Source organism: Mustelus asterias, unplaced genomic scaffold (assembly GCF_964213995.1).
Source record: "Mustelus asterias unplaced genomic scaffold, sMusAst1.hap1.1 HAP1_SCAFFOLD_47, whole genome shotgun sequence".
Lineage (NCBI taxonomy): Eukaryota > Metazoa > Chordata > Chondrichthyes > Carcharhiniformes > Triakidae > Mustelus > Mustelus asterias.
This window is the reverse complement of record NW_027590122.1, coordinates 1,859,326-1,885,649: the sequence shown is the minus strand read 5'-3', so window position 1 is coordinate 1,885,649 and position 26,324 is coordinate 1,859,326. Positions and strand designations below refer to the sequence as shown.

At 53.6% G+C, this 26,324-nt stretch overlaps 2 protein-coding genes across 3 annotated transcripts in view; both read right to left on the bottom strand.

The window, feature by feature from the left end:
* The window catches only part of LOC144483136 (uncharacterized), a 71,677-nt gene that overhangs the window by 25,378 nt on the left and 19,975 nt on the right, over positions 1 to 26,324 (bottom strand). Inside the window, exon 1 of one of the 2 annotated variants that reach the window (XM_078201923.1) lies at positions 693 to 2,281. In XM_078201923.1, coding sequence (XP_078058049.1) covers positions 693 to 1,976 — 1,284 coding nt within the window. In that variant the 5' untranslated portion in view covers positions 1,977 to 2,281. Of the gene's footprint in view, positions 1 to 583; positions 2,282 to 26,324 lie in introns of those variants that run through there. The other variant, XM_078201924.1, reaches the window with a different exon arrangement.
* On the bottom strand, positions 8,922 to 22,395 carry LOC144483145 (uncharacterized). Its single transcript, XM_078201938.1, has 2 exons — positions 22,284 to 22,395; positions 8,922 to 13,413 (listed from the first exon to the last, which is right to left on the bottom strand). Exon 2 carries the CDS (start codon positions 12,834 to 12,836, stop codon positions 11,745 to 11,747), a length of 1,092 nt encoding a protein of 363 aa, XP_078058064.1. The 5' UTR covers positions 12,837 to 13,413; positions 22,284 to 22,395; the 3' UTR covers positions 8,922 to 11,744.

The window sequence follows — 26,324 nt, the reverse complement described above, 5'->3', positions numbered from 1 at the left end:
TATCTTTAAAACAGAAATTAAACATTCCCATGTGATTTCAGGTACGAACATATTCTGTTAGTTTGTTCTTTATTGTCGATGTCAGGCTGGGGTTGTTCCCCTTGGAGCAAAGTACGTTGAAGGGAGATTTGATAGAGGTGGACAAGATTCTGACAGGTTTAGATAAGGTGGACAAAGAAAAGCTGTTCCCATTCGCTGATGGGACAAGGACGAGGGGGACACAGATTTATGGTTTTGGGTCAGAGAGGAAGGGGGGATGTGAGGAAGAATATTTTGATGCAGCGAATGGTAATGACCTGGAACTCGCTGCCTACGAGGGTGGAGGAAATGGAGACAATAAACAATTACAAAGGAAATTGGATGGGCATTTGGGGGAGTTTCAAACAAAAATAGCGACTCTTAACTTCCCAACATCCTGTCACTCTGTGATCCGTGTGAAATTTGAAACCGGGTATTCGCAACAAGACTCAAAGAGCATCAGCCCACTGGAGGCAAAGTCATGAGACCGGCCAGTCCAGCAGAAAGAAACCCTCCGACCCTCCCCATTGACCAACTGTGAGAATGAACAAAATGCAGTCCTGGGTGTAATTGAGAGCAGAAACAATAACAGCAGAATCCAAACCCTGGAATCACTCGTGAACTTGTTGGTGTCTCAGCAGGTGGGATGAAAGACTGAATCTTTTCTCACACACAGAGCAGCTGAATGGTCTCTCCCAAGTATGAACTCGCTGGTGTATCCGCAGGTGGGAGGACCGAGTGAATCCCTTCCCACACAGAGAGCAGGTGAACGGTCTCTCCCCAGTGTGAACTCGCTGGTGCCTCAGCAGCCTGGATGAATCACAGAATCCCTTCCCACACTGACAGCAGGTGAATGGCCTCTCCCCAGTGTGAACTCGTTGGTGTATCTGCAGGCTGGATAATCGAGTAAATCCCTTCCCACACTGAGGGCAGGTGAACGGTCTCTCCCCAGTGTGAACTCGCTGGTGTGTCAGCAGGCTGGATGACTGAATGAATCCCTTCCCACACTGAGAGCAGGTGAATGGCCTCTCCCCAGTGTGAACTCGCTGATGTATCTGCAGCTGGGATGACTGAGTGAATCCCTCCCCACATTGAGAGCAGGTGAATGGTCTCTCCCCAGTGTGAACTTGCTGGTGTATCTGCAGGTGGGATGACTGAGTGAATCCCTTCCCACACTGAGAGCAGGTGAATGGCCTCTCCCCAGTGTGAACTCGCTGGTGTCTCCGCAGGTGGGATGACAGAGTGAATCCCTTCCCACACTGAGAGCAGGTGAATGGCCTCTCTCCAGTGTGAACTCGCTGGTGTGCCCGCAGGTTGAATGACTGAGTGAAACCCTTCCCACACTGAGAGCAGGTGAATGGCCTCTCCCCAGTGTGAACTCGCTGGTGTGTCCGCAGGTTGGATAATCGGGTAAATCCCTTCCCACACTGAGAGCAGGTGAACGGTCTCTCCCCAGTGTGAACTCGCTGGTGTGTCTGCAGGCTGGATGACTGAGTGAATCCCTTCCCACACTGAGAGCAGGTGAATGGCCTCTCCCCAGTGTGAACTCGCTGATGTATCTGCAGCTGGGATGACTGAGTGAATCCCTCCCCACATTGTGAGCAGGTGAATGGCCTCTCCCCAGTGTGAACTCGCTGGTGTATCTGTAGGTGGGATGACTGAGTGAATCCCTTCCCACACTGAGAGCAGGTGAATGGCCTCTCCCCAGTGTGAACTCGCTGGTGTCTCCGCAGGTGGGATGAGTGAGTGAATCCCTTCCCACACTGAGAGCATGTGAATGGTCTCTCCCCAGTGTGAACTCGCTGATGTGACTGCAGGTTGAATGACCGAGTGAATCCCTTCCCACACTGAGAGCAGGTAAATGGCCTCTCCCCAATGTGGCTGCGCCGATGAGCTTCCAGCAGAGATGGGGATCTGTACCTCCTCCCACAGTCCCCACATTTCGACGGTTTCTCCATGGTGCAGGTGTCCTTGCTGCTCTCTTTGGTGGACAATCAGTTGAAGCCTCGTCCACACACAGAACACGGGTACAGTCTCTCCCCGCTGTGAATGGTGTGATATTTATTCAGACTGTGTAACTGGTTAAAGCTCTTTAGTCAGTGCACTGGAACACTCTCACTCGAGTGTGGCCGTGTGTTGCTGCTTTTCCAGTCACACTGATGTTTGAAATCTTTTCAAATCAACAGACTGGACAATCATTTCTCCTTCTAGATTCAAAGTCCGATGATATTCAGCTCCCAAGGAATATGACTCTGTCAGATCTCGACGTGATGTTTGAGATTTCGGCCTGTGATTCCTCTTTCAATATCCTATAAAACGAGTTTACAAAAGTCATCAGTGTCAGTACAGGATAGAAATTCAGAACAGACAATTCTAGTTTCTATGGAACATTCTTTCCTCTCTCATTCCCCAAAAAGCTGTAAGTCTCCATCCCACACACTCTCCCTCCATTCTCACTCTGCTGTATCTAATATTCACCCTCCCAATTCTCCTGAAGGTGCTGATTGAGGCTGATTGACAGATCCATGCTCACTGCTTCCTGTCCTGGACACAGGGACCATAACAAATCGGAGCTGCAGTCGGCCATTTGGCCCATCGAGTCTTTTAAACTATTCAATGAGATAATTCGTTCATCTACCTCAGCATCATTCTCCCCACACTAAACCCATATCCCTTGATCTCCTCAATATCTAGAAACCAATCAATCTCTCTCTTGAAAATAGTTGATGACTGAGGCTTCACTGTCCTCAGGGGTTGAGAATTCCAAAGCTTTCCCACATCCTTGAGTGAAGAAATCCCCCACATCTTAGCTTTTGCTCCATCTTCTTGTCTGTTCCCCATAACCCTTGACACCCTTGTCAGTCAAAGATCTGTCTAACTGGAATATATTCAATGATCCTCAGCCTCCACTGGTCCCTGTGGAAGAGAAATCCAAAAGACTAACAACCCTCTGAGGGAAGAGATGTCTGGAAATATATAACGTAGCTACAGTTCCATATTACAAGATATTCAGATCCCAAGGAATATGACTCTGTCTAGACGTGACGGTTGAGATTTTTGCCTGTGATTCCTCGTTCAAAATCCTGTGAAATGAGTTTGCAAAAGTCATCACAGTCAGTATAGGATAGAAATTCAGAGCAGACAATTCTAGTTTCTATGGAATGTTATTTCCTATTTCATTCCCAAAATGTTGTAACTCTCCATCCATATCTATGGATTCTATTTAAAAATGAAAGTGGATGGGCACTTGAAGGAAATAAACTTTCAGGAGAATGGGGATATAGAGTGGGAATGGGACTGGAATGTTATACAGAGAGTCAGCATGGACTTGAGTTACCGAATGGATTCCTTCTGTGCTGTAATGACTTTATGACTGGAAATGTATAACATCGCTGCAGCATTATATTATAATGCAAGAAATAATAATAAATGTATTTTACTACAGAAACATAAATAATATATCTAATCTGGGTACCTTATAATAACACTAGACATATCTCTGTCCTATATTAATTTACTGTCCCCTTAAATGTCAGCCATCTCCTGGGGAAAGCTGCCCTTTAATGTGAACATGAGGAAAAAGACCATCCTTTTAGACAGACAAATAAATGTGTCAAGCTGAGGGAGCAAAGGATGTTCACCAGGCTGATTCAGGGAATCACGGGACTGATGTATGAGGAGAGACTGACTGGGTTAGAATTGTTTTCATTGGAGTTCAGATGAATGAGGGGGGAGTCTCAAAGAGACTTATAAAATTCTAACAGGTCGAGACAGGATAGATGCAGGGAGGATGTTCCCGATGGAGTCCAGAACCGGGGGTCACAGTCTGAGGATTCAGGGCAGACCATTTAGGACGGATTTGAGGAGACATTTCTTCACCCAAAGAATAGTGACCCTGTGGAATTTATTACCACAGGAAGTGGTTGATGCCAAAACATTGAATGTATTCAAGAGGCGGCTGGATAAAGCACTTGGGGCGAATGGGATCAAAGGTTATGGGGAAAAAGCAGGATTAGGCTATTGAGTTGGGTGATCAGCCATGATTGTAATGAATGGCGGAGCAGGCTCGAAGGGCCAAATGGCCTCCTCCTGCTCCTATCTTCTATGTTTCTATATCAAGGTCTTTAAGAGAGAGAGAGAGACCTGGGCCAACCTTTCCAGAGTCTGCAACCTCCCTGGATTCACTTCCTTTCCCTTCAGTTGCTGCAAGTCCCCAATTTCCCCCAGAATGAGAAAAGAAATGGAAAGGGGGAGAAAAGAAAGTGTTTTACTCACAGATGTTGGCCTCTTTAAAGGAATGCAGTGCCAATTTACAGATAGCACAGAAAGCCAGCAAAGGGGCCCTGCCGAAACCCGGGATTGAACCAGGGATCTTTAGATCTTCAGTCTCACACTCTTAATTGCTTGCACTTAATTGAAACAGGAGGAAGTTTGAATCTGCCTGAAGCTCAATCTTCAATCACACAAGGCCCGCGCTCTGCTTGGCTGGAGGACCAGAATCCTTCCGGTCCTCCAACTCTTCCCATTGGCCAGAGCTGGTGAGGGGCAGTGAATCAAAAGTGCGCATGTGTGGGTTTTTAGGAGGAATGCGCATGTGCGGGTGTGGGGCGGGGCCCGGAACAAAGCCGGCGCACTGACCACTGTCTGTCCGGGTCTTCCAGCCTTTTCCAATGGACAACAGCTCAGCGCGGCTGGAAGGCAAAGTCCCGCCCACCCCCACGAGGGGCTCCGCCCCTCATTGTCTGTCTGCAGGGGATTGACCAATGGGAACTCTGGAGGACCGGAAGGACTCTGGTTCAGCTGCTCATTCCTGCACAGCAAAGCTGCTGCTGCTCTCTGTCTGAATGAAGATTGAGCTTTCGACAGACTCAAGGAAGTGAAAAGGATCAGCCAATGCCTACGGCAATACCAGACTGAAAACGCCTGACCTCGGAAGCTAAGCAGACTCAGGCCTGTTTAGTACTTGAATAGGAGACCTCCTGGGAATACTAGGTGTAGTAGACTTTAGGATGGCATGGTGGCACAGTGGTTAGCACTGCTGCCTCACAGCGTCAGGGACTTGGGTCAATTCCTGTTTTGAGTCACTGTCTGTGTGGACTTTGCATGTTCTCTCCCCATGTGGGTTTCTCCCGGGTGCTCCGGTTTCCTCCCACGGTCCAAAAGATGTGCGGGTCGGGTGGATTGGCCATGTTAAATTGCCCCTTAGTGCCAGGGGGACAAGTTAGGGTAAATGCACAGAGGTACGGGGATAGGGCCCGAGTGGGATTGTGGTTGGTGCAGACTCGATGGGACGAATGGCCTCCTTCTACACTATAGGATTGTATGATTCTATGAAGTGAATCCAGAGAGGGTGCAGACTCTGGAAAGGTTGGCCCAGGTCTCTCTCCCTCTCTTAAAGACATTGACGTTCTTTGCTCCCTCAGCTTGACACATTGATTTGCTTGGTTAAGAGGATGTTCTCTTTCCTAATGTTCAGAATTAAAGGGCTGCTTTCCCCAGGAGATGGCTGACATTTAAGGGGACAGTAAATTAATATAGGACAGAGATATATCTTGTGATTTTTTTTGTCACAGATTTGATAAATTATTTATGGTTCTGCAATGAAGTAATTTATTCTTATTTATATTCTTGTAATATTGTTCTGTACCTCTGTTATATACTTCCAGTTATGGAGTCATTACAGCAAAGGGGTCCTTTCAGCCACACACGTCCATCCTGACTCTTGGTCAAAGTGAAGCAGTGAACATGGATCTGTCAATCAGCCTCAATCAGCACCTTCAGGAGAATTGGGAGGGTGAGTATTAGATACAGCAGAGTGAGAATGGAGGGAGAGTGTGTGGGATGGAGATTCACAGGAATGAGAGAGGAAAGAATGTTCCATAGAAACTAGAATTGTCTGTTCTGAATTTCTATCCTGTACTGACACTGATGCATTTTGTAAACTCCTTTTACAGGATATCTGAAGGTGATGATTTGCAGGCAGAAATATCAAACCAAATGTCACACTAAGATCTCACAAATTCACTCTATTTATCGGAACCTGAATATCATCAGTCTTTCAATTTAGAAGGATAAATATTTGTCTGTTCTGTCTTTTTCAGGAGATCTTCAATATCAGTGTGCCTGGAAAAGCACTGAAACACACACACACCTGAGTGAGCGTGTTCCAGTGCACGGACTGTGGAAAGAGCTTTAACACAGTCTGAAAAAACATTGCATCATTCACATCAGGGAGAGAAATTAATTGTGTTCTGTGTGTGGACGAGGCTTCAGCAGATCGTGAAACCAGCAGAGTCACAAGGACACCTGCACCATGGAGAAACGGTGGAAATGTGGGGACTGTGGGAAGGGATTCAATTACCCATCAAAGCTGGAAACTCATCGACGCAGTCACACTGGGGAGAGACCATTCACCTGCTCTCAGTATGGGAAGGGATTTAGTCAATTCTCCCTTCTGCTTACACACCAGCGAGTTCACACCGGGGAGAGGCCGTTCACCTGTTCGGAGTGTGGGAAGGGATTCAGCGATTTACCCACACTGCGGAGACACCAGCGAGTTCACACTGGGGAGAGACCATTCACCTGCCCTGTTTGTGGAAATGTTTTCAGCAATTCATCCACACTACTGACACACCAGCGAGTTCACACTGGAGACAGACCGTTCAATTGCTCTGACTGTGGAAAGGGATTCATTCAGTCATCCCACTTGCTGACACACCAGCGGGTCCACAGAGGGGAAAAGCCATTCACCTGCTCTGAGTGTGGGAGAGGATTCAGTGATTCATCAAACCTGCTGACACACCAGCGAGTTCACACTGAGAAGAAGCCATTCAACTGCTCTGTGTGTGGAAGGGGATTCAAACATTCAGCAACCGTGATGAAACACCAGCGAGTTCACACCAGGGAGAGGCCGTTCACCTGCTCCATGTGTGGGAAGGGATTCACATTGTTCTGCAACCTGCAGAGACACCAGCGAGTTCACAAATGATGACAGGGGTTGGATTCTGCTGTTATTGCTGTGGTTAATCACATCCAGGACTGAACCATGTTCATTCTGACAGTAGGTGAAGTGGGAGGGTCGGAGGGTTTCTTTCTCGTGGACTGGCCGGTCCCACAACTTTGCTTCCAGTGGGCTGATGCTCTTTGAGCCTGGGAGAGCACATTTCCACTGAAATGATCCACATTTGATGGCAGGATTAGAGGATACATGTGAAGATTCTTGTAGTTTAATTGTGAATGTCAGTGCTGGAGAAATGCTATGTCTTAAATTGTATTCCCTTTTTGACTTAAAGAGAAATAGTCCCTTTCCTTCAACACACACAGATTAGTGTGGGTTTGATTATCAGTTTCTGTAATGGTGTTGTTGTGATGCATTTTCTGTGACTTTTATTTCTTATGAAAATAAAATAAAAATGGTATTTTGTAATGTGTATGTTGCTTCCTGAGCTTTAGCACACCTGTCACCTTTCTGTGTAGATTTTCTATGTTCTGTAGTAATTCCTGTATTAGTTTGTGTATCTCTTGTACTTTTAGTTATTTGTCTTTAAGTAACTTGCATCAGGCATCAGCAGCCAGTAAGAAATGAAACATCACACCTCAGATGTATCAGTTCGGTCGATGAGCCTGAGGAACATCAATCATCAGGAAGTGACACCACACGTCCTTTTATTACAAGGAAGCAGACACACAAATTACCTTGTGCTGCCTTGTTATCTCAGCGGAAAAGCTTTGAACTTACTACAGCAGCAGAGAAAAGCAATGAAGAAAAGGATGTTGCTGCAAGTGACTGAGATCCTGGATTAACTCAGTTAGGAGTTAATGGGAAGTGATGTCAGCAAGGTGACCGGGGCAGCACGGTGACACAGTGGTTCGCACTGCTGCCACACAGTGCCAGGAACCCGGGTTCAATTCCGGCCTTGAGCAACTGTGTGGAGTCTGTACATTCTCCCCGTGTCTGCGTGGGTTTTCTTCAGGTGCTCCGGTTTCCTCCCACACTCCAAAGATGTGCAGGTTAGATTGAATGGCTGTGTTAAATTGCCTCTTAGTGTCAGGGGAATTAGTTGGGTAAATACGTGGGGTTGCGGGGATAGGTCCTGGGTGGGATTGTGGTCAGTGCAGACTCGATGGGCCAAATGGCCTCCTTCCGCACTGTAGGGATTCTATGAGTTAATAGGAAGTGACATCAGCAAGATGACCAATATCCTTCAGGGACCAATCAAACATTGATCATGCACCATTTAACCAATCAGGGACTGATCATGTGCTGCTTGGGCCACTCAGAACCACAGGAGACGAGTGACAAAGCTGAATGAGTGAATGCCGCACAGAGATAGTTGTGAGCCAGGGTTAATGAGTGACAATTTTCCGGAGCTCGGTGCGCAACACGACACAGCATGAAGTAAGAAGATAGACTTTGGTCAACAGAACAGCAGACAGCCACAGTCAACTAAAAGCAAAGAGTTGGTGTTCCAGAGTGAGTGGACTGATCCACTGTGTTTAAATATTGTGATTTTGTACTTATTACGATTAAATTCTGTGACAACATTTTTGTACCTGGAATGTTCTGTAACTCCTCAGGAACTGCAGATTCCTTTCACAACTTATTCCAATGGGTTACTGACTTCAGGATTACAATTGAGATTGGAGCCAAACCCATATCTGACAACAGGATAGAATTGAAGGGGAGAAGTGTGGGTCTAAGACCAGTGTTTTAAACCAAAATAAAGGGTCTGAAGGGAGAGCTGGCGAAGCCATACAAAGTAAGGGAAATTATATTGTTTGACCTTTGATTTGTTTGACATATTTTCTGTGTATTTTTATGATCCTGGTTGGGACCGTTAATGTTTAAAGAGAAATTCAAAAAGCTAATAATTAACTGTAAGAATTATACCACAAGATTTTATGCATTTAACCAAAAACAAACTTTATTGGATATATAAAACAAAAGAAAATTAAAAACCAACACTGCAAACTTAACACTGTAGTTTAGAAAGACTTATGTTATAAACTCAGTTCTACTTTTTAACTTCTACCCCTAGGTTTCCCTTAGACTTAATGATATCCTGAAGGTTCATTCACTTCTGTTCCTGTGAATATATGGAAGGTACGTCAAAGCTCCCCAGAATTCACTTTAATTCTCCTCCGTGTTCCAGCTATTCTCCAAACTTTTATGAGGTCCTTCCATTAGTTTCCCACTAAACAACCTTCTAACTTTCCTCTAAGATCTCAAAACTGTGGACTGCTCAGTCCAGGCCTGAGCTTCACTGCCTTCTTCTGGAGGGATTTAAACATTAGGAACAGCCCTGGTTCCTCATGGCCCTCTGGGCTTCTAGTCCCACAGCTGGTTCACAGCTCCTGGTCCCACAACTGACGGCTTCCAGGCTAACTGCAGACTGCCTGATTTCTGTGAAATGTCGAAACCTCTCTCTTTTCTCCTTCCTGTTTAACAAAGGGGTTGTGTGGAATATTCCATTCAGGGGGAGGTGGTGGGAATGTCGCTGGCCGAGTAATGCAGAGACCCAGCAAAGAATCTGGGGACAGGCAGCTGGTGGGATTTGAATTCAGTGAATCAATCTGGAATTATATAAAGTTAGTTTCATGGTCACCGTTACGAGACTAGCATTGATTGTTGTAAAAACCTGTCCGGTTCACCGTATTAATGTTCCCCATTAAGGAAGGAAATCTGCCATCCTTACCCGGTCTGGCCTACATGTGAATCCAGACCCACACAGCGATGTGGGTGAATCTTAACTGCCCCTCTGAAATGGCTGAGCAAGTCACTCCGTTCAGGGGCAATTAGGAGCTGAGCAACGTGTGCTGGGGCTTTGCCAGCAGTGTCCACATCCCAGGAAAGAATAAAGAATATTCCACGGAAAGCGATGGGTGATTTGAAATGAATTGAAAGGAGGTCAGGAGGTGCTCATATCGCCCAGAGCTGCTTTTCAATGGATCCTCCTGTTTAAAATAAAAACACATCAGTGTGCCCCTTTCCCAGACACAGTTGACCTTGGAATATCACAATGCTGTTTTTAAACATTCCTATGTTAAAGAATCAGTCATTTAGAATTGTGAAACAGACAGAAATTAAACGGTCCGTTTTTCCTGGGATCCTCCTGTGCCTGGCACCGGTGTCCTGAACAAGGTTATTAACATTCTCTGGGTTAAAGGTTCCTCCTGGTTCTTGCTGTCTGTTGTGTCCTTTGTCACAGTCGGTACCAGGACATTTCTATTGAAAGGTTGTTAAGAAATTCCAGTGAATTCCAGCCCCTTGTGTAACGTTCCATTTGGTGTGTGTCAGATTCAGAGATGTCCACGTGTGTGTGAAAAGGGTTCTGGGTAAGGGTTTTAACCCTTCTTTCCCCGTTAGTAACAATGAGCCCTGTATTCAATTCTAAAGTATAAAGTCCTCATTAGATATCAATTCTACCTGTTATCTACATTTCACCAACCAGTCTATATTTTCATCACAGGACTGCAGTGGGAGCACCGTCAACATCTTACTGACTGGATCGATTTTATCGAGGAGATGACGAAGGTGATCGATGAGGGTAGAGCAGTGGATGTTGTGAACGTGTATTTTAGTAAGGCTTTCGACAAGGTCCCTCACGGTCGGCTCATCCAGAAGATTAAGATGCATGGGATTCACGGTCACTTGGCCACTTGGATTCAGAATTGACTTGCCCATAGAAGTCAGGGAGTAGTGGTGGAGGGTGTTTTTCTGGCTAGAGGTCCGTGACTAGTGGTGTTCTGCAGGGATCCGTACTGGGACCTGCGCTATTTGTGACATATATAAATGACTTTGATGAAAACGTGGATGGGTGGGTTAGTAAGCTTGCAGACGACACAAAGCTAGATGGAGTTGTAGATAGTGTAGAAGGTTGTGAAAGGTTTCAGTGGGATGTAGATCAGCTGCAGATATGAGCGGAGAAATGGCAGATGGATTTTAATCCAGACAAGTGTGAGGTGCTGCACTTTGGAAGATCAACTATTAAGGATAAGTATACAGTTAATGTACAGGGGGATCTTGGGAATCAAGAAAGTTCAAAGGAGATGTGAGAGGTAAGTTTTTTTACACAGAGAGTGGTAGGTGTCTGGAATGCGCTGCTCGGAGTGGTGGTGGAGGCAGATACGATAGGGGCGTTTAAGGGGGTTTTAAATAAGCACATGAATATGCAAGGAATAGAGGAATATGGACCATGGGCAGGCAAAAAGGAATAGTTTAATTTGGCATCATGTTCGACACAACATGGTGGGCTGAAGGGTCTGTTCCTGTGCTGTGCTGTTCTACGTTCTATTTGTGATCTCCATTTAGAAAAAGGAAATAGAGGCACTGGAGAAGGGGCAAGAAAGATTCACAAGAATAATCCCAGAACTGGAATCACTTGTGAACTCACTGGTGTTTCACCAAGTTTGCTGACTGAGTGAATCCCTTCCCAGTCAGAGCAGGTGACCAGCCTCTGCCTGGTGTGAACTCACTGGTGGGACATTAGTTCCCGAGAGCTTTTGAAGCCACGCCCACATTTAAAGGGTCTCTCCTGGGTGTGATGATGTTGTGTCTGGGCAGGCTGGATAACTGAGTAAATCCTTTCGCACACACCGAGCAGGTGAATGGTTTCTCCCCGGTGTGAACTCACTGGAGTTTCAGCAGTGTTGATGATATTCTAAACCTCCTTGAACAGTGAGAGCAGCTGAACGGCCTCTCCCCGGTGTGAATATGCTCGGGATCATCAGTTCCTGAAAGCTTCTGAAGCCGGCCTCTCAGGCAGAACATTTAAAGGGCTCTCCTTGGAGTGAGTGGCTTTGTGTCTCAGCAAGGTGGATGAATGAGTGAATCCCTTCCCACACACAGAGCAGGTGAATGGCCTCTCCCCAGTGTGAACTCGCTGGTGTATCCGCAGGCTGGATGACCATTTAAACCTCTTTGAGCAGTGAGAGCAGCTGAACGGTCTCTCCTCAGTGTGAATGCGCTGGTGGGACACCAGTTCCTGAGAGCTTTTGAATCCGCTCCCACAGTCAGAGCATTTAAACGGTCTCTCATTGGTGTGAGTGAGATTGTGTGCGCGCAGGTTCGATGAAACAGTGAATCCCTTCCCACACACAGAGCAGGTGAACGGTCTCTCCCCAGTGTGAACTCGCTGGTGTTTCCGCAGGTCGGATGATGTTCTAAACCTCTTTGTGCAGTGAGAGCAGCTGAACGGTCTCTCCTCAGTGTGAGTGCGCTGGTGGGACATCAGCCCTCCAGAGCTTTTGAAACCACTCCCACAGTCAGAGCATTTAAAGGGTCTCTCCTGGGTGTGAGTGACTTTGTGTGTCAGCAGGTGGGATAATTGAGTGAATCCCTTCCCACACACAGAGCATTTAAACGGTCTCTCATTGGTGTGAGTGAAATTGTGCCTCTGCAGGTGGGATGACTGAGTGAATCCCTTCCCACACACAGAGCAGGTGAACGGTCTCTCCTCGGTGTGAATTCGCTGGTGTCTCTGCAGGTCGGATGACGTTCTAAATCTCTTTGAGCACTGAGAGCAGCTGAACGGTCTCTCCTCAGTGTGAATGCGCTGGTGTTTCAGCAGTTCTCCAGAGCTTCTGAAACCACTCCCACAGTCAGAGCATTTAAAGGGTCTCTCATTGGTGTGAGTGAAATTGTGTCTGTGCAGGTGGGATGAATGAGTGAATCCCTTCCCACACACCGAGCAGGTGAATGGCCTCTCCCCAGTGTGAACTCGCTGGTGTCTCCGCAGACCGGATGATGTTCTAAACCTCTTTGTGCAGTGAGAGCAGCTGAACGGTCTCTCCTCAGTGTGAATGCGCTGGTGGCCCATCAGTTCCCGAGAGCTTTTGAATCCGCTCCCACAGTCAGAGCACTTAAAGGGTCTCTCCTGAGTGTGAGTGACCTTGTGTTTCTGCAAGCTGAATGACTGAGTGAAACCCTCCCCACACACAAAGCAGGTGAATGGTCTCTCCCCAGTGTGAATGCGTTGATGAATTTCCAGCTCATTTGGGAACCTGTATCTCTTCCCACAGTCCCCACATTTCCACGGTTTTTCCCTGATGCGGGTGTCCTTGTGACTCTCCAGGTTAAACAATCAGTTAAATCTCACACAGAACACGGGTACAGTCTCTCCCGCTGTGAATGCTGCGATGTATTTTCAGGCTGTGTAACTGGTTAAAGCTCTTTCCACACTCAGTGCACTGGAACACTCTCACTCGGGTGTGTGTATCTCAGTGCATTTCTAGTCACAGTGATGTTTACAATCTTTTGAAGCCAAGAGGCCAAACAAACATTTCTCCTGCTAGATTCAAAGGCCAATGATATTCAGGTCTCAAGAAATCGAGTCACTCTGTCAGATCTAGGTGTGATGTTGGAGATTTCTGTCTGATTTCTCCTTGTCTAATATCCTGTAAGTCAATTTAGAAAAAAAACATCACAATTCAGAATACGATCGAAATTCAAATCTACATTTCTAGTTTCTATGGAGCATTCATTAAAGACACAGTCATGGAGCATTAAACTTGCCCAGCAGGGCCTCCCATATCAGCACACAGGCAGCTGCTTTGTGAGACTGCCCGCAGTACAGACAAGTCAGAGATAAGGGTGTCCTCAGAAGTGGGATTCATTGTGAAAGCTCAGGGACGGTTGATAAGATGCAGCAATTCTATGATTCTAATGAACATTCTTTCCTCTCTCATTCCCCAAAAGCTGTAAATCTCCATCCCACACACTCTCCCTCCATTCTCACTCTGCTGTATCTAATATTCACCCTCCCAATTCTCCTGAAGGTGCTGATTGAGGCTGATTGACAGATCCATGCTCACTGCTTCCTGTCCAGCACAGAAATCATAACAAATAGGAGCTGCAGTCAGCATTCGGCCCATCGAGTCTGCTCAACCATTCATTGAGATTATTGGTTGATCTACCTCTGCATTATTTTCCCCACACTGCCCCCATATCCATCGATATCTTCAATATCTAGAAACCTATCAATCCCTCTCTTGAAAATTTTTGATGACTGAGGCTCTATAGTCCTCTGGGGTAGAGAATCCAAAACATCACCACATCCTTGAGTGAAGAAATCCTTCCTCATCTGAGCTTTCTCTCCATTTTCCAGCCTGTTCCCAATAATTATTGACTCCCTTGTCATTCAAAAACTGTCTAACTCATCCTTGAATATATTCAATCCCTCCACTGGTCCCTATGGAAGAGAAATCTAGATACTAACAATTCTCTGAGGGAAGAGATTGTTGGAAATATAAAATATAGCTGCAGTCCAAAATTACACAGCCAGATATAATAAGTGCATTGTATTACAGAGCTTAAATAATATATCGAATCTGTACCATATAACAACAGGGGAGCTGATAGCCTTGTGGTATTATCGCTAGACTATTAATCCAGAAACTTAGCTGATACTCTGGGGACTCAGGTTCGAATCCTGCCACGGCAGATGGTGGAATTTGAGTTTAAGGGAAGGAAATCTGCCGTCCTTACCCAGTCTGGCCTACATGTGACTCCAGAGCCACAGCAATGTGGTTGACTCTCAACCATCCTCCGAAATGGCCCAGCGAGCCATTCAGTTCAAGGGCAATTAGGGATGGGCAATAAATGCTGGCCCAGCCTGCAATGCCCATGTCCCAAGGATGAATTAAAAAAAACCAACATCAGACACATCTCTGTCCTATATTAGTTTACTGTCCCCTTTAATATATTTCAGAAACCAGATGGGCACATGAAGGAAATAAAGTTGCAGGGGAAAGGGAATATAGAAAGGGAATGGGACTGACTGGATTGTTCTACAAAGAGTCGGCATGGATTCGAGTTGCTGAATGGACTCCTTCTGCGCTGTAATGACTCGATGAGTGGAAATATATAACATAGCTTCAGTGCTACATTACAAAACGAGAAATAATAATAAATGTACTTTGTTACAGAACCATAAATATTATACCAAATCTACAATGTAACAACACTCGACATATCTCTGTCCTATATTAATTTATTGTTCTCTTAAATGTCAGCCATCTCCTGGGGAAACCAGCCCTTTAATTGTGAACATTAGGAAAGGGACCATCCTTTTAGCCAGACAAATCAATGTGTCAAGCTGAGGGAGCAAAGGATGTCAATGTCTTTAAGTCAGAAAGAGAGAGACCTGGGCCAACCTTTCCAGAGTGTGCAGCCTCCCTGGATTCACTTCCTTTCCCTTCAGTTGCTGCAAGTCCCCAATTTCCCCCAGAATGAGAAAAGAATTGGAAAGGGGGATAAAAGAAAGTGTTTTACTCACAGATGTGGGAGACAGAAGGAAGTTTGAATCTGTCTGTACTCAATCTTCATTCAGAGAGACCTCTTTTTAGGTCAAACCAAGTAAACAAACTCAAATTAAATCAGGACTAAGTAAAAGGGGCAGCTCCCCAAAAAGGAGGGGGAACAGCCCGAACAGAAATCAAAATGCAAAGGAAACTTAAAAACATCAAATTAAAATGTGATTATCAGGGTCAATAATGCACCCCAACCCCTGCGGTGCCCAGCGGGCGCGGAAAGCGTCAACCTCGCCCGTGGACACCGCATGCTCCCTCTCCAGGGACACCTGGCCGCGAACGTAGCCGCGGTAGAGGGGAAGACAGTCAGGATGGACGGCCCCCTCGATCGCCCGCTGCCTGGACCGGTAAATGGCGCGTTTCGCCAGGCCCAGGAGCAGGTTCACGAGGAGGTCGCCATCCCGACCCTCCCCTCTCCGCACCGGGTGTCCGTAGATCAGGAGCGTGGGACTGAAGTGTAAACAAAACATCAATAAAAGGTTCTTCAGGAAAACATAAAGGGAGTGCAGCCTAAGACACTCAACATAGACATGGTCCACGGACTCCACAAGGCCACAGAAAGGGCAGTCTTCGGAGCCCGTGAACCAGTGAATCCTACGGTTGTGCGGAACTGCTGCATGCATCACCCTCCACCCCAGGTCCCCGACGTAATTGGGGGAGATCCCTCCGTAGAGGGACCTCCAGCGGGGACCTCCGCCGCCCGGCGGCAACAAGGCCCGCCAAGGTGTATCCGGGCGACAGGCGAGGAGGCGGTAGTGGAGGGTGTGCAGCAGCAGCCCGCACAGGAAACGCCTCCGCGCGGTAGAAAAAGGCACGGAGGGCATTTCCGCGAGGCGGCTCAGGCTGTGGGGCACCTCACCCAGGGGAGGGGGCTGAGGCTTTGGGCCAATGTGGAATTCCGCCCGAACAGGGGAACGCTCGGGCGGGATCCCACCGCACGCCTGCGCCGCCTCGAGTTTGCGTGCAGTTTCGGGGCCGAGCACGACCGTCCTAAGGTCTAGGATGGCTTTGGCCGCGCGCCGGACGGACGTCCCCGTGCGCTCAGCCAGCACGCGGGGACTCATCCAGCCCGCTCCTCCGCCATCGAGCACGTCCCCGATTCTGGTCACCCCGGCGTCCACAGCCCCCCTCTCCGCCAGCCACCTGAAGTTATACGGCTGGAGGAGCGGATTCCTGAGCAGCGGCTCTCGCACAAGAGCCGCTACTCCTGACGGGGGAGAGCTGCGTCGCGAGGCGACCTTGTTCCAGACAGTGAGGAGGTCCTGGTAAAAGACGGGCAACTCCTGCAGGGCGGTCGAAGCACGCCCCAGTTCGATATGCAGGAGCTGCACGTCATAATTGAGGCCGTGCCACTGGCGGAAGAAATACGTCGCCATGGCACACCACTGTGGAGGGGGCTCAACGTAAAGGTACCTCTGCAGGGCCTGGAGGCGGAAGGTCGCTATCTGAGTGCGGAGGCACACCAGACTTTGTCCGCCCTCCTCAAGCGGGAGATACAGGACCGCAGCAGGGACCCAGTGCAGTCGATTGCCCCAGAAGAACCGCACGAGGGTTCTCTGGATATCGGTGACAAAGCCAGGGGGAGGGGTCAAAGGGACCAGCCGGTACCACAGCATGGAGGCGACCAGCTGGTTTATGACGCGAGCTCGCGCCCCGTAGGACAGCACTCGGAGCAGTCCTGTCCAGCGACCCAGGCGGGCGGAGACTTTGGCCTCCAGCTCCCGCCAGTTCGCCGGCCAGGATTCCTCGGCTGGGCAGAGATGGGCCCCCAAGTAGAGGAGGTCGGTCCTGCTCCAGGTGAAAGGCCTGAGCTCCTCCGGGAGGGGGTCCGTCTCCCAAGGACCGACAAGGAGTCCGGAGCACTTGGCCCAGTTGATCCTGGCGGAGGACGCGGCGGAGTACACCGCCTGGCATTCTCGCATCCTCCGCAGGTCAGCCGGGTCCGTGAACATGAGGAGCACGTCGTCGGCGTAAGCTGACAGGACCACCCCTACGTCCGGTCCGCGCAGGACCAAACCTGACAACCTCCTCCGCAAGAGGCGCAGGAATGGCTCCACGCATACGGAATACAGTTGGCCGGACAAGGGGCAGCCCTGCCGTACTCCTCTCCCGAAGCGAAGGGGCGCCGTCAGGGACCCGTTAACCTTAATCAGACACTCTGCGGCAGAGTACAGTAATCGGATCCGGGCGACAAAATGCGTCCCGAACCCGAATGCCCGCAGAGTCCCGAGTAAATACTCGTGCTCCACCCTGTCGAACGCCTTCTCCTGATCTAATGACAAGAAGGCGCCCGACAGACCAGCCCTCTGGGTGTGATGGATTAGGTCCCGGACCAGGTGGAGATTGTCATGTATGCAACGGCCCGGGACCGTGTAGGACTGGTCAGGGTGGATCAAGTGGTCCAGCACGGATCCAAGGCGTGAAGCCATAGCCCTGGCAAAGATTTTATAATCCGTGCTGAGGAGGGAGACCGGGCGCCAGTTCTTGAGCAGGTGGAGATCCCCCTTCTTGGGCAGCAGGGCAATGACGGCCCTGCGCCACGAAAGGGGCATCTCCCCGGTAGCGACGCTCTCCCCCAGGACCCCCGCGTAGTCGCTCCCCAGGACGTCCCAGAACGCCCTGAAGAACTCTACTGTCAGCCCGTCCAGCCCAGGGGCCTTGCCCCGGCTGAGGCCATTTAGGGCGCCGGTCAGCTCGGCCATGGTGGTAGGGGCCTCGGGCCTGCCGACGCCCTCCGGGCCGACCTGCGGCAGGTCCTCCCACAGAAGTCTGCGGGCATCCTCGCTGGACGGATCCGGAGAGAAGAGCGAGGTGTAATACTCCCGGGCAATGGCCCGGATGCCCTCCGGATCCGAGACGGGGGAACCGTCGTCGGCCAGCAGCGTAAGGAGCTGCTGACGGTTAGCCCGCCCTCTTTCCAGCGAGTAGAAGAAGGGGGAGCCGCGGTCCAGGTCCACCTGGAACTGGAGCCGCGACCTCACGTACGCGCCGTGAGACCTGGCAAGCTGCAGGTCCCGCAGCGCGTCCTTCTTCTCCCTGTACTCCGAACGCAGGGCCGGGTCCGCGTCAGGCCGACTGAGACGTGCCTCCAGGTCGAGCACCTTCTTCTCCAACTCCTCGAGCCTGGATTTACGCCTCCTTGTCGACCCCCTCGCGTACCCCTGACAGAAGGTACGGAGGTGAGTCTTGCCCACATCCCACCAGAGCCTCAAGGAGGGGAAGCCTCCCCGCTTCCTTCTCCAGCCGGCCCAGAATCGACGGAACGAGTCCAGGAAGCGCTCGTCCTCCAGCAGCGTGTTGTTAAAGTGCCAGTACGTGGACCCCCGCCGGATGCGAGACGGCGCAAAGTCCGCCCACACCAGGCTGTGGTCCGTGCTCGACACCGGCCGCATGGAGACCGAGGACACGCCGGACACGTGCGCCTTCGAAATGTAAAGGCGGTCGAGCCTGGACGCTCCGACTCCAGGCCTCACGAAAGTGAAGGCGCTGGAGCCAGGATGGAGATGTCTCCAGACGTCCACCAAGTCGTGGGACCCGATCAGGTCCCGCAACTTCACCACCGCCGGAGTGCGCAGCCAGGGGCCGGTGCGGTCCCGTGCCTCGAGGATGCAGTTGAAATCTCCCCCGAGGATAATGCATTCGCCCCCCGCGATGGTGTCGATGTGAGCGGACACTTTCTCGTAGAAAGTCGTTTGCTGCGGTCCAGCGGTCGGGGCGTAGACATTCAGCAAGTGAATGACCACGCCCCCCTCACGGACCGTCAAGTGCAGCAACCGGCCTGGCACCGGCTCCTTGACCCCCAAGATCTCCGGCTTATAACGCGGGGCCAACAAGATAGCCACCCCGCAAGAAGCGAGCGTGAGGTGGCTCATGTAGACCCCCCCTCGCCACTCCAGGAGCCATTGGGCTTCGTCTCCCGGAACGGTGTGGGTTTCCTGCAGGAAACACACCGCATACTTCCCGTCACGGAGGACCGAGAAGTTCTGGAACCTGCGGTGTGGCCCACTGCTGCCGTTGATGTTGAGGCTGGCTATGGTCACCTTCATGTCAGCAGCTTTGTGCCACCGTCACCACTTAACTAGGTGTGTGGGGGGGCGCTGGCGCAATTCTCACCAGTCCACCCCCCACCTTTTCGAGCCTGTGGAGGAACCGCAGTACCCAGCGCCGCTCTATTTTCTCCAGGCCCGCGGAGGCATGCGAGCATGCCTTCACGGACCGGACGAGCTGCGCCAGGTCCGGCCAGTGGCCGAGGGCTAGCCGGATTATGTCGGAGCGACCGGAATGGTTACGGATAAAGACCCTGAGGTCCTTGGAGGGGATGAGGGACGACTCGGTGGGGGGCACGAGGGAGTCCCCCGCCTCGCTCTGGGCAGACTCTGAAAGTGTCCCCGTGCCCTCCACCGAGCCGCTGACCTCCTCAGGGCGGTCGCCCCTCGACTCCGAGTCCCCCGCCGCAGGACGTACGGCGGGCGGCACGGAGCCACCAACTAGCCCTAGCCCCTCCCCGATCCCACCCCCAGGATCGGTGGAGGAGGGGTTCCCCCCGGGCTCACCTTTCCCGGATTGCGGGCCCCCGTGCGACGGCGGCCCAGCCCCCCCCCCCGCCCCAGACGCTTGGACACCCCCCAGGTCCGGTGTATCCTTCGGACTGAGGTTGGGGATGTCCAGCGTCCAAGGTCGGGACGGAGAGGACGAGTGGATCGTCTCTTCGCCGCCGCCGCACGAGGACATGAACATTGGAGTGTCGCCCCAGTCCCCCGACAGACTGAAGAAGAACTCCGGGTTGTAACCGGCCGGGTGGAACGGAACCGTGGGGGTCCCGCTGCCACCCGGCCCCGGAGACTCCTCGCCGGGGGACTGAGGCAACACATGCTTGGATTTACAGGGTGCCTTGCCCCCTTTTTTCGCGGGACAAGGCACAAAGACAGGTGGGGGCACGGCAGGAGATGACTCACAAGGGGGGGGGGACACGCAGACCTCGAACTCTACGGTGCCCGAGGGGCCCCGCCTCTTTTTGTTAACCTGCCCTCGGGCAGGCGAGGCCCCTCGCCCTCCGCCCCTCTTCGCCTTGCCGCGCCCCCCCTGCTCTCCCGTCACTTCCCCCCGAGGTGGCGGCGTCGCCAGTTTTGCCGGCTCGGGGTCGCTTGCCCCCCCATGCTCGGGCCCATGATCCCGGGCGCCGGACCCAGCACTAGGCCCCGGAGAGCCCACGGGCCCGGCAGATGGTGGTGGTGGTGGTGGTGGGGGGGGGGGCGCAGGTGGAGACTGAGGCGGTCCCCGAGCCGGCTGCCGGGGTGGTTGGGGTGTTTTCCCTGGGGGCCGGGGTTCCGGTACCCCCCTTCTTTTTTGTAGGTCCCTTATGGGCCTTTTGGCCGCGCGGGGGCTCCGCTCCCCCCCCGCCGGCAGCTGAGGTGGCAGCTGCTGCCGGCGTGGCCTCCCCTCGCGGGGGGGCAGATGGTACTCGCTTGGGGGGAGAGGGGGCTGTGGTGCCAGCTGCGGCCACCTTGGGTTGGTGGTCGGCGGCCTTGGAGACGGGGCAGTTTTTCCTCACGTGCCCCGCCTCCTTACAGGCATGGCACCGCACACCGTCCGCGGACCAAAAGACCCGGTACGTGGTCCCCTCGTGGGGGACATTGAAACCTCCCTCCAGTTCCTCCTCCCGGGCCAGGCGGACAAAAACCTGGCGCCGGAAGGAGTAAATATGGCGGAGGGAGGGGTCCCGAAGGCCGAGCGGGATCGGCTGCACCCCGGACCTGACCTCCCCCAGTAGATGGAGGTGGGGGAGGAGGAGCTCACTCGGTAGGAAGGGCGGGACGTTTGATATTACTATCTTGTGGGCGGTGGCCTCCAAAGGGTCCACCGCCAGGAACGTCCCGCCCACCGTGAGCCCCTTTTCCAGGGCGAGGCGAACCGCCCGCTCGGCCTTCAGGAAGAATACGGCCCGGCCGTACATCTTTGAGGCCGCGACAATGGCTGAGGGGCCGACAACCCCAGCCATTGCCTTAACGCAGGCCTCGATAGACATGTCGGGGTGGGCGTAGCACTTCACCCCGAGCTGCCGCGTGATTAAAGAGAATGGCGGCAGGGCCTTGGGAGCGGCGGGGGCTCTGGCAGCCGCCACGCCCGCATAGGTGGGCCGAGAAGGCCCTGCCACCGGCGACGCTGGTGATGTCGCCATGGTATCAGGGGAAGTGCTACGCCCACCCCGAGACTGCCCAGATGCACGGCAGGGCGTATGTGGGATGGGGAAGATAAGGCAGGGTGGGGTAGGCGGGGAAGGGTGTAGGTGCTCTCTCCCCGGAGCGAGAGAGGGAGAGAGGAGGTTGGAGGAGCAGGAGGGAGATGAGGCACAAGGCCGATGCCCCAGTCAGGAGGGAAAAGGGGAGGGGGTGCCGGTCCCGGGGGCAGCAGTAGTGGGTAGGGGAAATAGGAAAGGTCTTCACCCCCCCCACTGCAGATGGAAAAGAGACAGTCCAAACGCCTTCGCCCCCCCCCTCTCCTCCAGTCACTCCCTGTCCTCTCTTCCTCCCCCCCCCCCCCCCGGGGAGAGCGCACCCCCCAGAGGCCGGATGGCAGGCAAGCAGGCAGTCCAGACGGCAGACAGCCCAGACGGCAGGCAGGCAGGCAGTCCAGACGGCAGGCAGGCAGGTAGGTAAGCAGGCCAGACGGCAGGCAGGTAAGCAGGCCAGACGGCAGGCAGGCAGGTAAGCAGGTCAGACGGCAGGCAGGCAGGTAAGCAGGCCAGACGGCAGGCAGGCAGGTAAGCAGGCCAGACGGCAGGCAGGCAGGTAAGCAGGCCAGACGGCAGGCAGGCAGGCAGGTAAGCAGGCCAGGCGGCAGGCAGGCCAGGCGACAGGCAGGCAGGCCAGGCGGCAGGCCAGGCAACAGGCAGGCAGGCCAGGCGACAGGCAGGCAGGTCAGGCGACAGGCAGGCCAGGCAACAGGCAGCAGCTCACCTCCCTCCCAAAGTTTCCGCCCGGTTCCGACCCGGGGCCCTCCGCTACACGGGCGAACACGAATCCACCTCACCCCGGAAACAAAACTGGGTGTTGTCCGAGAGGAGGCACGTCTCAGGCCGTCTGAAGCTCAATCTACACTCAGAGACCTCTTTTTAGGTCAAACCAAGTAAACAAACTCAAATTAAATCAGGACAAAGTAAAAGGGGCAGCTCCCCAAAAAGGAGGGGGAACAGCCCGAACAGAAATCAAAATGCAAAGGAAACTTAAAAACATCAAATTAAAATGTGGTTATTAGGGTCAATAATGCACCCCAACCCCTGCGGTGCCCAGCGGGCGCGGAAAGCGTCAACCTCGCCCGTGGACACCGCATGCTCCCTCTCCAGGGACACCTGGCCGCGAACGTAGCCGCGGTAGAGGGGAAGACAGTCAGGATGGACGGCCCCCTCGATCGCCCGCTGCCTGGACCGGTAAATGGCGCGTTTCGCCAGGCCCAGGAGCAGGTTCACGAGGAGGTCGCCATCCCGACCCTCCCCTCTCCGCACCGGGTGTCCGTAGATCAGGAGCGTGGGACTGAAGTGCAAACAAAACATCAATAAAAGATTCTTCAGGAAAACATAAAGGGAGTGCAGCCTAAGACACTCAACATAGACATGGTCCACGGACTCCACAAGGCCACAGAAAGGGCAGTCTTCGGAGCCCGTGAACCAGTGAATCCTACGGTTGTGCGGAACTGCTGCATGCATCACCCTCCACCCCAGGTCCCCGACGTAATTGGGGGAGATCCCTCCGTAGAGGGACCTCCAGCGGGGACCTCCGCCGCCCGGCGGCAACAAGGCCCGCCAAGGTGTATCCGGGCGACAGGCGAGGAGGCGGTAGTGGAGGGTGTGCAGCAGCAGCCCGCACAGGAAACGCCTCCGCGCGGTAGAAAAAGGCACGGAGGGCATTTCCGCGAGGCGGCTCAGGCTGTGGGGCACCTCACCCAGGGGAGGGGGCTGAGGCTTTGGGCCAATGTGGAATTCCGCCCGAACAGGGGAACGCTCGGGCGGGATCCCACCGCACGCCTGCGCCGCCTCGAGTTTGCGTGCAGTTTCGGGGCCGAGCACGACCGTCCTAAGGTCTAGGATGGCTTTGGCCGCGCGCCGGACGGACGTCCCCGTGCGCTCAGCCAGCACGCGGGGACTCATCCAGCCCGCTCCTCCGCCATCGAGCACGTCCCCGATTCTGGTCACCCCGGCGTCCACAGCCCCCCTCTCCGCCAGCCACCTGAAGTTATACGGCTGGAGGAGCGGATTCCTGAGCAGCGGCTCTCGCACAAGAGCCGCTACTCCTGACGGGGGAGAGCTGCGTCGCGAGGCGACCTTGTTCCAGACAGTGAGGAGGTCCTGGTAAAAGACGGGCAACTCCTGCAGGGCGGTCGAAGCACGCCCCAGTTCGATATGCAGGAGCTGCACGTCATAATTGAGGCCGTGCCACTGGCGGAAGAAATACGTCGCCATGGCACACCACTGTGGAGGGGGCTCAACGTAAAGGTACCTCTGCAGGGCCTGGAGGCGGAAGGTCGCTATCTGAGTGCGGAGGCACACCAGACCTTGTCCGCCCTCCTCAAGCGGGAGATACAGGACCGCAGCAGGGACCCAGTGCAGTCGATTGCCCCAGAAGAACCGCACGAGGGTTCTCTGGATATCGGTGACAAAGCCAGGGGGAGGGGTCAAAGGGACCAGCCGGTACCACAGCATGGAGGCGACCAGCTGGTTTATGACGCGAGCTCGCGCCCCGTAGGACAGCACTCGGAGCAGTCCTGTCCAGCGACCCAGGCGGGCGGAGACTTTGGCCTCCAGCTCCCGCCAGTTCGCCGGCCAGGATTCCTCGGCTGGGCAGAGATGGGCCCCCAAGTAGAGGAGGTCGGTCCTGCTCCAGGTGAAAGGCCTGAGCTCCTCCGGAAGGGGGTCCGTCTCCCAAGGACCGACAAGGAGTCCGGAGCACTTGGCCCAGTTGATCCTGGCGGAGGACGCGGCGGAGTACACCGCCTGGCATTCTCGCATCCTCCGCAGGTCAGCCGGGTCCGTGAACATGAGGAGCACGTCGTCGGCGTAAGCTGACAGGACCACCCCTACGTCCGGTCCGCGCAGGACCAAACCTGACAACCTCCTCCGCAAGAGGCGCAGGAATGGCTCCACGCATACGGAATACAGTTGGCCGGACAAGGGGCAGCCCTGCCGTACTCCTCTCCCGAAGCGAAGGGGCGCCGTCAGGGACCCGTTAACCTTAATCAGACACTCTGCGGCAGAGTACAGTAATCGGATCCGGGCGACAAAATGCGTCCCGAACCCGAATGCCCGCAGAGTCCCGAGTAAATACTCGTGCTCCACCCTGTCGAACGCCTTCTCCTGATCTAATGACAGGAAGGCGCCCGACAGACCAGCCCTCTGGGTGTGATGGATTAGGTCCCGGACCAGGTGGAGATTGTCATGTATGCAACGGCCCGGGACCGTGTAGGACTGGTCAGGGTGGATCAAGTGGTCCAGCACGGATCCAAGGCGTGAAGCCATAGCCCTGGCAAAGATTTTATAATCCGTGCTGAGGAGGGAGACCGGGCGCCAGTTCTTGAGCAGGTGGAGATCCCCCTTCTTGGGCAGCAGGGCAATGACGGCCCTGCGCCACGAAAGGGGCATCTCCCCGGTAGCGACGCTCTCCCCCAGGACCCCCGCGTAGTCGCTCCCCAGGACGTCCCAGAACGCCCTGAAGAACTCTACTGTCAGCCCGTCCAGCCCAGGGGCCTTGCCCCGGCTGAGGCCATTTAGGGCGCCGGTCAGCTCGGCCATGGTGGTAGGGGCCTCGAGCCTGCCGACGCCCTCCGGGCCGACCTGCGGCAGGTCCTCCCACAGAAGTCTGCGGGCATCCTCGCTGGACGGATCCGGAGAGAAGAGCGAGGTGTAATACTCCCGGGCAATGGCCCGGATGCCCTCCGGATCCGAGACGGGGGAACCGTCGTCGGCCAGCAGCGTAAGGAGCTGCTGACGGTTAGCCCGCCCTCTTTCCAGCGAGTAGAAGAAGGGGGAGCCGCGGTCCAGGTCCACCTGGAACTGGAGCCGCGACCTCACGTACGCGCCGCGAGACCTGGCAAGTTGCAGGTCTCGCAGCGCGTCCTTCTTCTCCCTGTACTCCGAACGCAGGGCCGGGTCCGCGTCAGGCCGACTGAGACGTGCCTCCAGGTCGAGCACCTCCTTCTCCAACTCCTCGAGCCTGGATTTCCGCCTCTTTGTCGACCCCCTCGCGTACCCCTGACAGAAGGTACGGGCGTGAGTCTTGCCCACATCCCACCAGAGCCTCAAGGAGGGGAAGCCTCCCCGCTTCCTTCTCCAGCCGGCCCAGAATCGACGGAACGAGTCCAGGAAGCGCTCGTCCTCCAGCAGCGTGTTGTTAAAGTGCCAGTACGCGGACCCCCGCCGGATGCGAGACGGCGCAAAGTCCGCCCACACCAGGCTGTGGTCCGTGCTCGACACCGGCCGCATGGAGACCGAGGACACGCCGGACACGTGCGCCTTCGAAATGTAAAGGCGGTCGAGCCTGGACGCTCCGACTCCAGGCCTCACGAAAGTGAAGGCGCTGGAGCCAGGATGGAGATGTCTCCAGACGTCCACCAAGTCGTGGGACCCGATCAGGTCCCGCAACTTCACCACCGCCGGAGTGCGCAGCCAGGGGCCGGTGCGGTCCCGTGCCTCGAGGATGCAGTTGAAATCTCCCCCGAGGATAATGCATTCGCCCCCCGCGATGGTGTCGATGTGAGCGGACACTTTCTCGTAGAAAGTCGTTTGCTGCGGTCCAGCGGTCGGGGCGTAGACATTCAGCAAGTGAATGACCACGCCCCCCTCACGGACCGTCAAGTGCAGCAACCGGCCTGGCACCGGCTCCTTGACCCCCAAGATCTCCGGCTTATAACGCGGGGCCAACAAGATAGCCACCCCGCAAGAAGCGAGCGTGAGGTGGCTCATGTAGACCCCCCCTCGCCACTCCAGGAGCCATTGGGCTTCGTCTCCC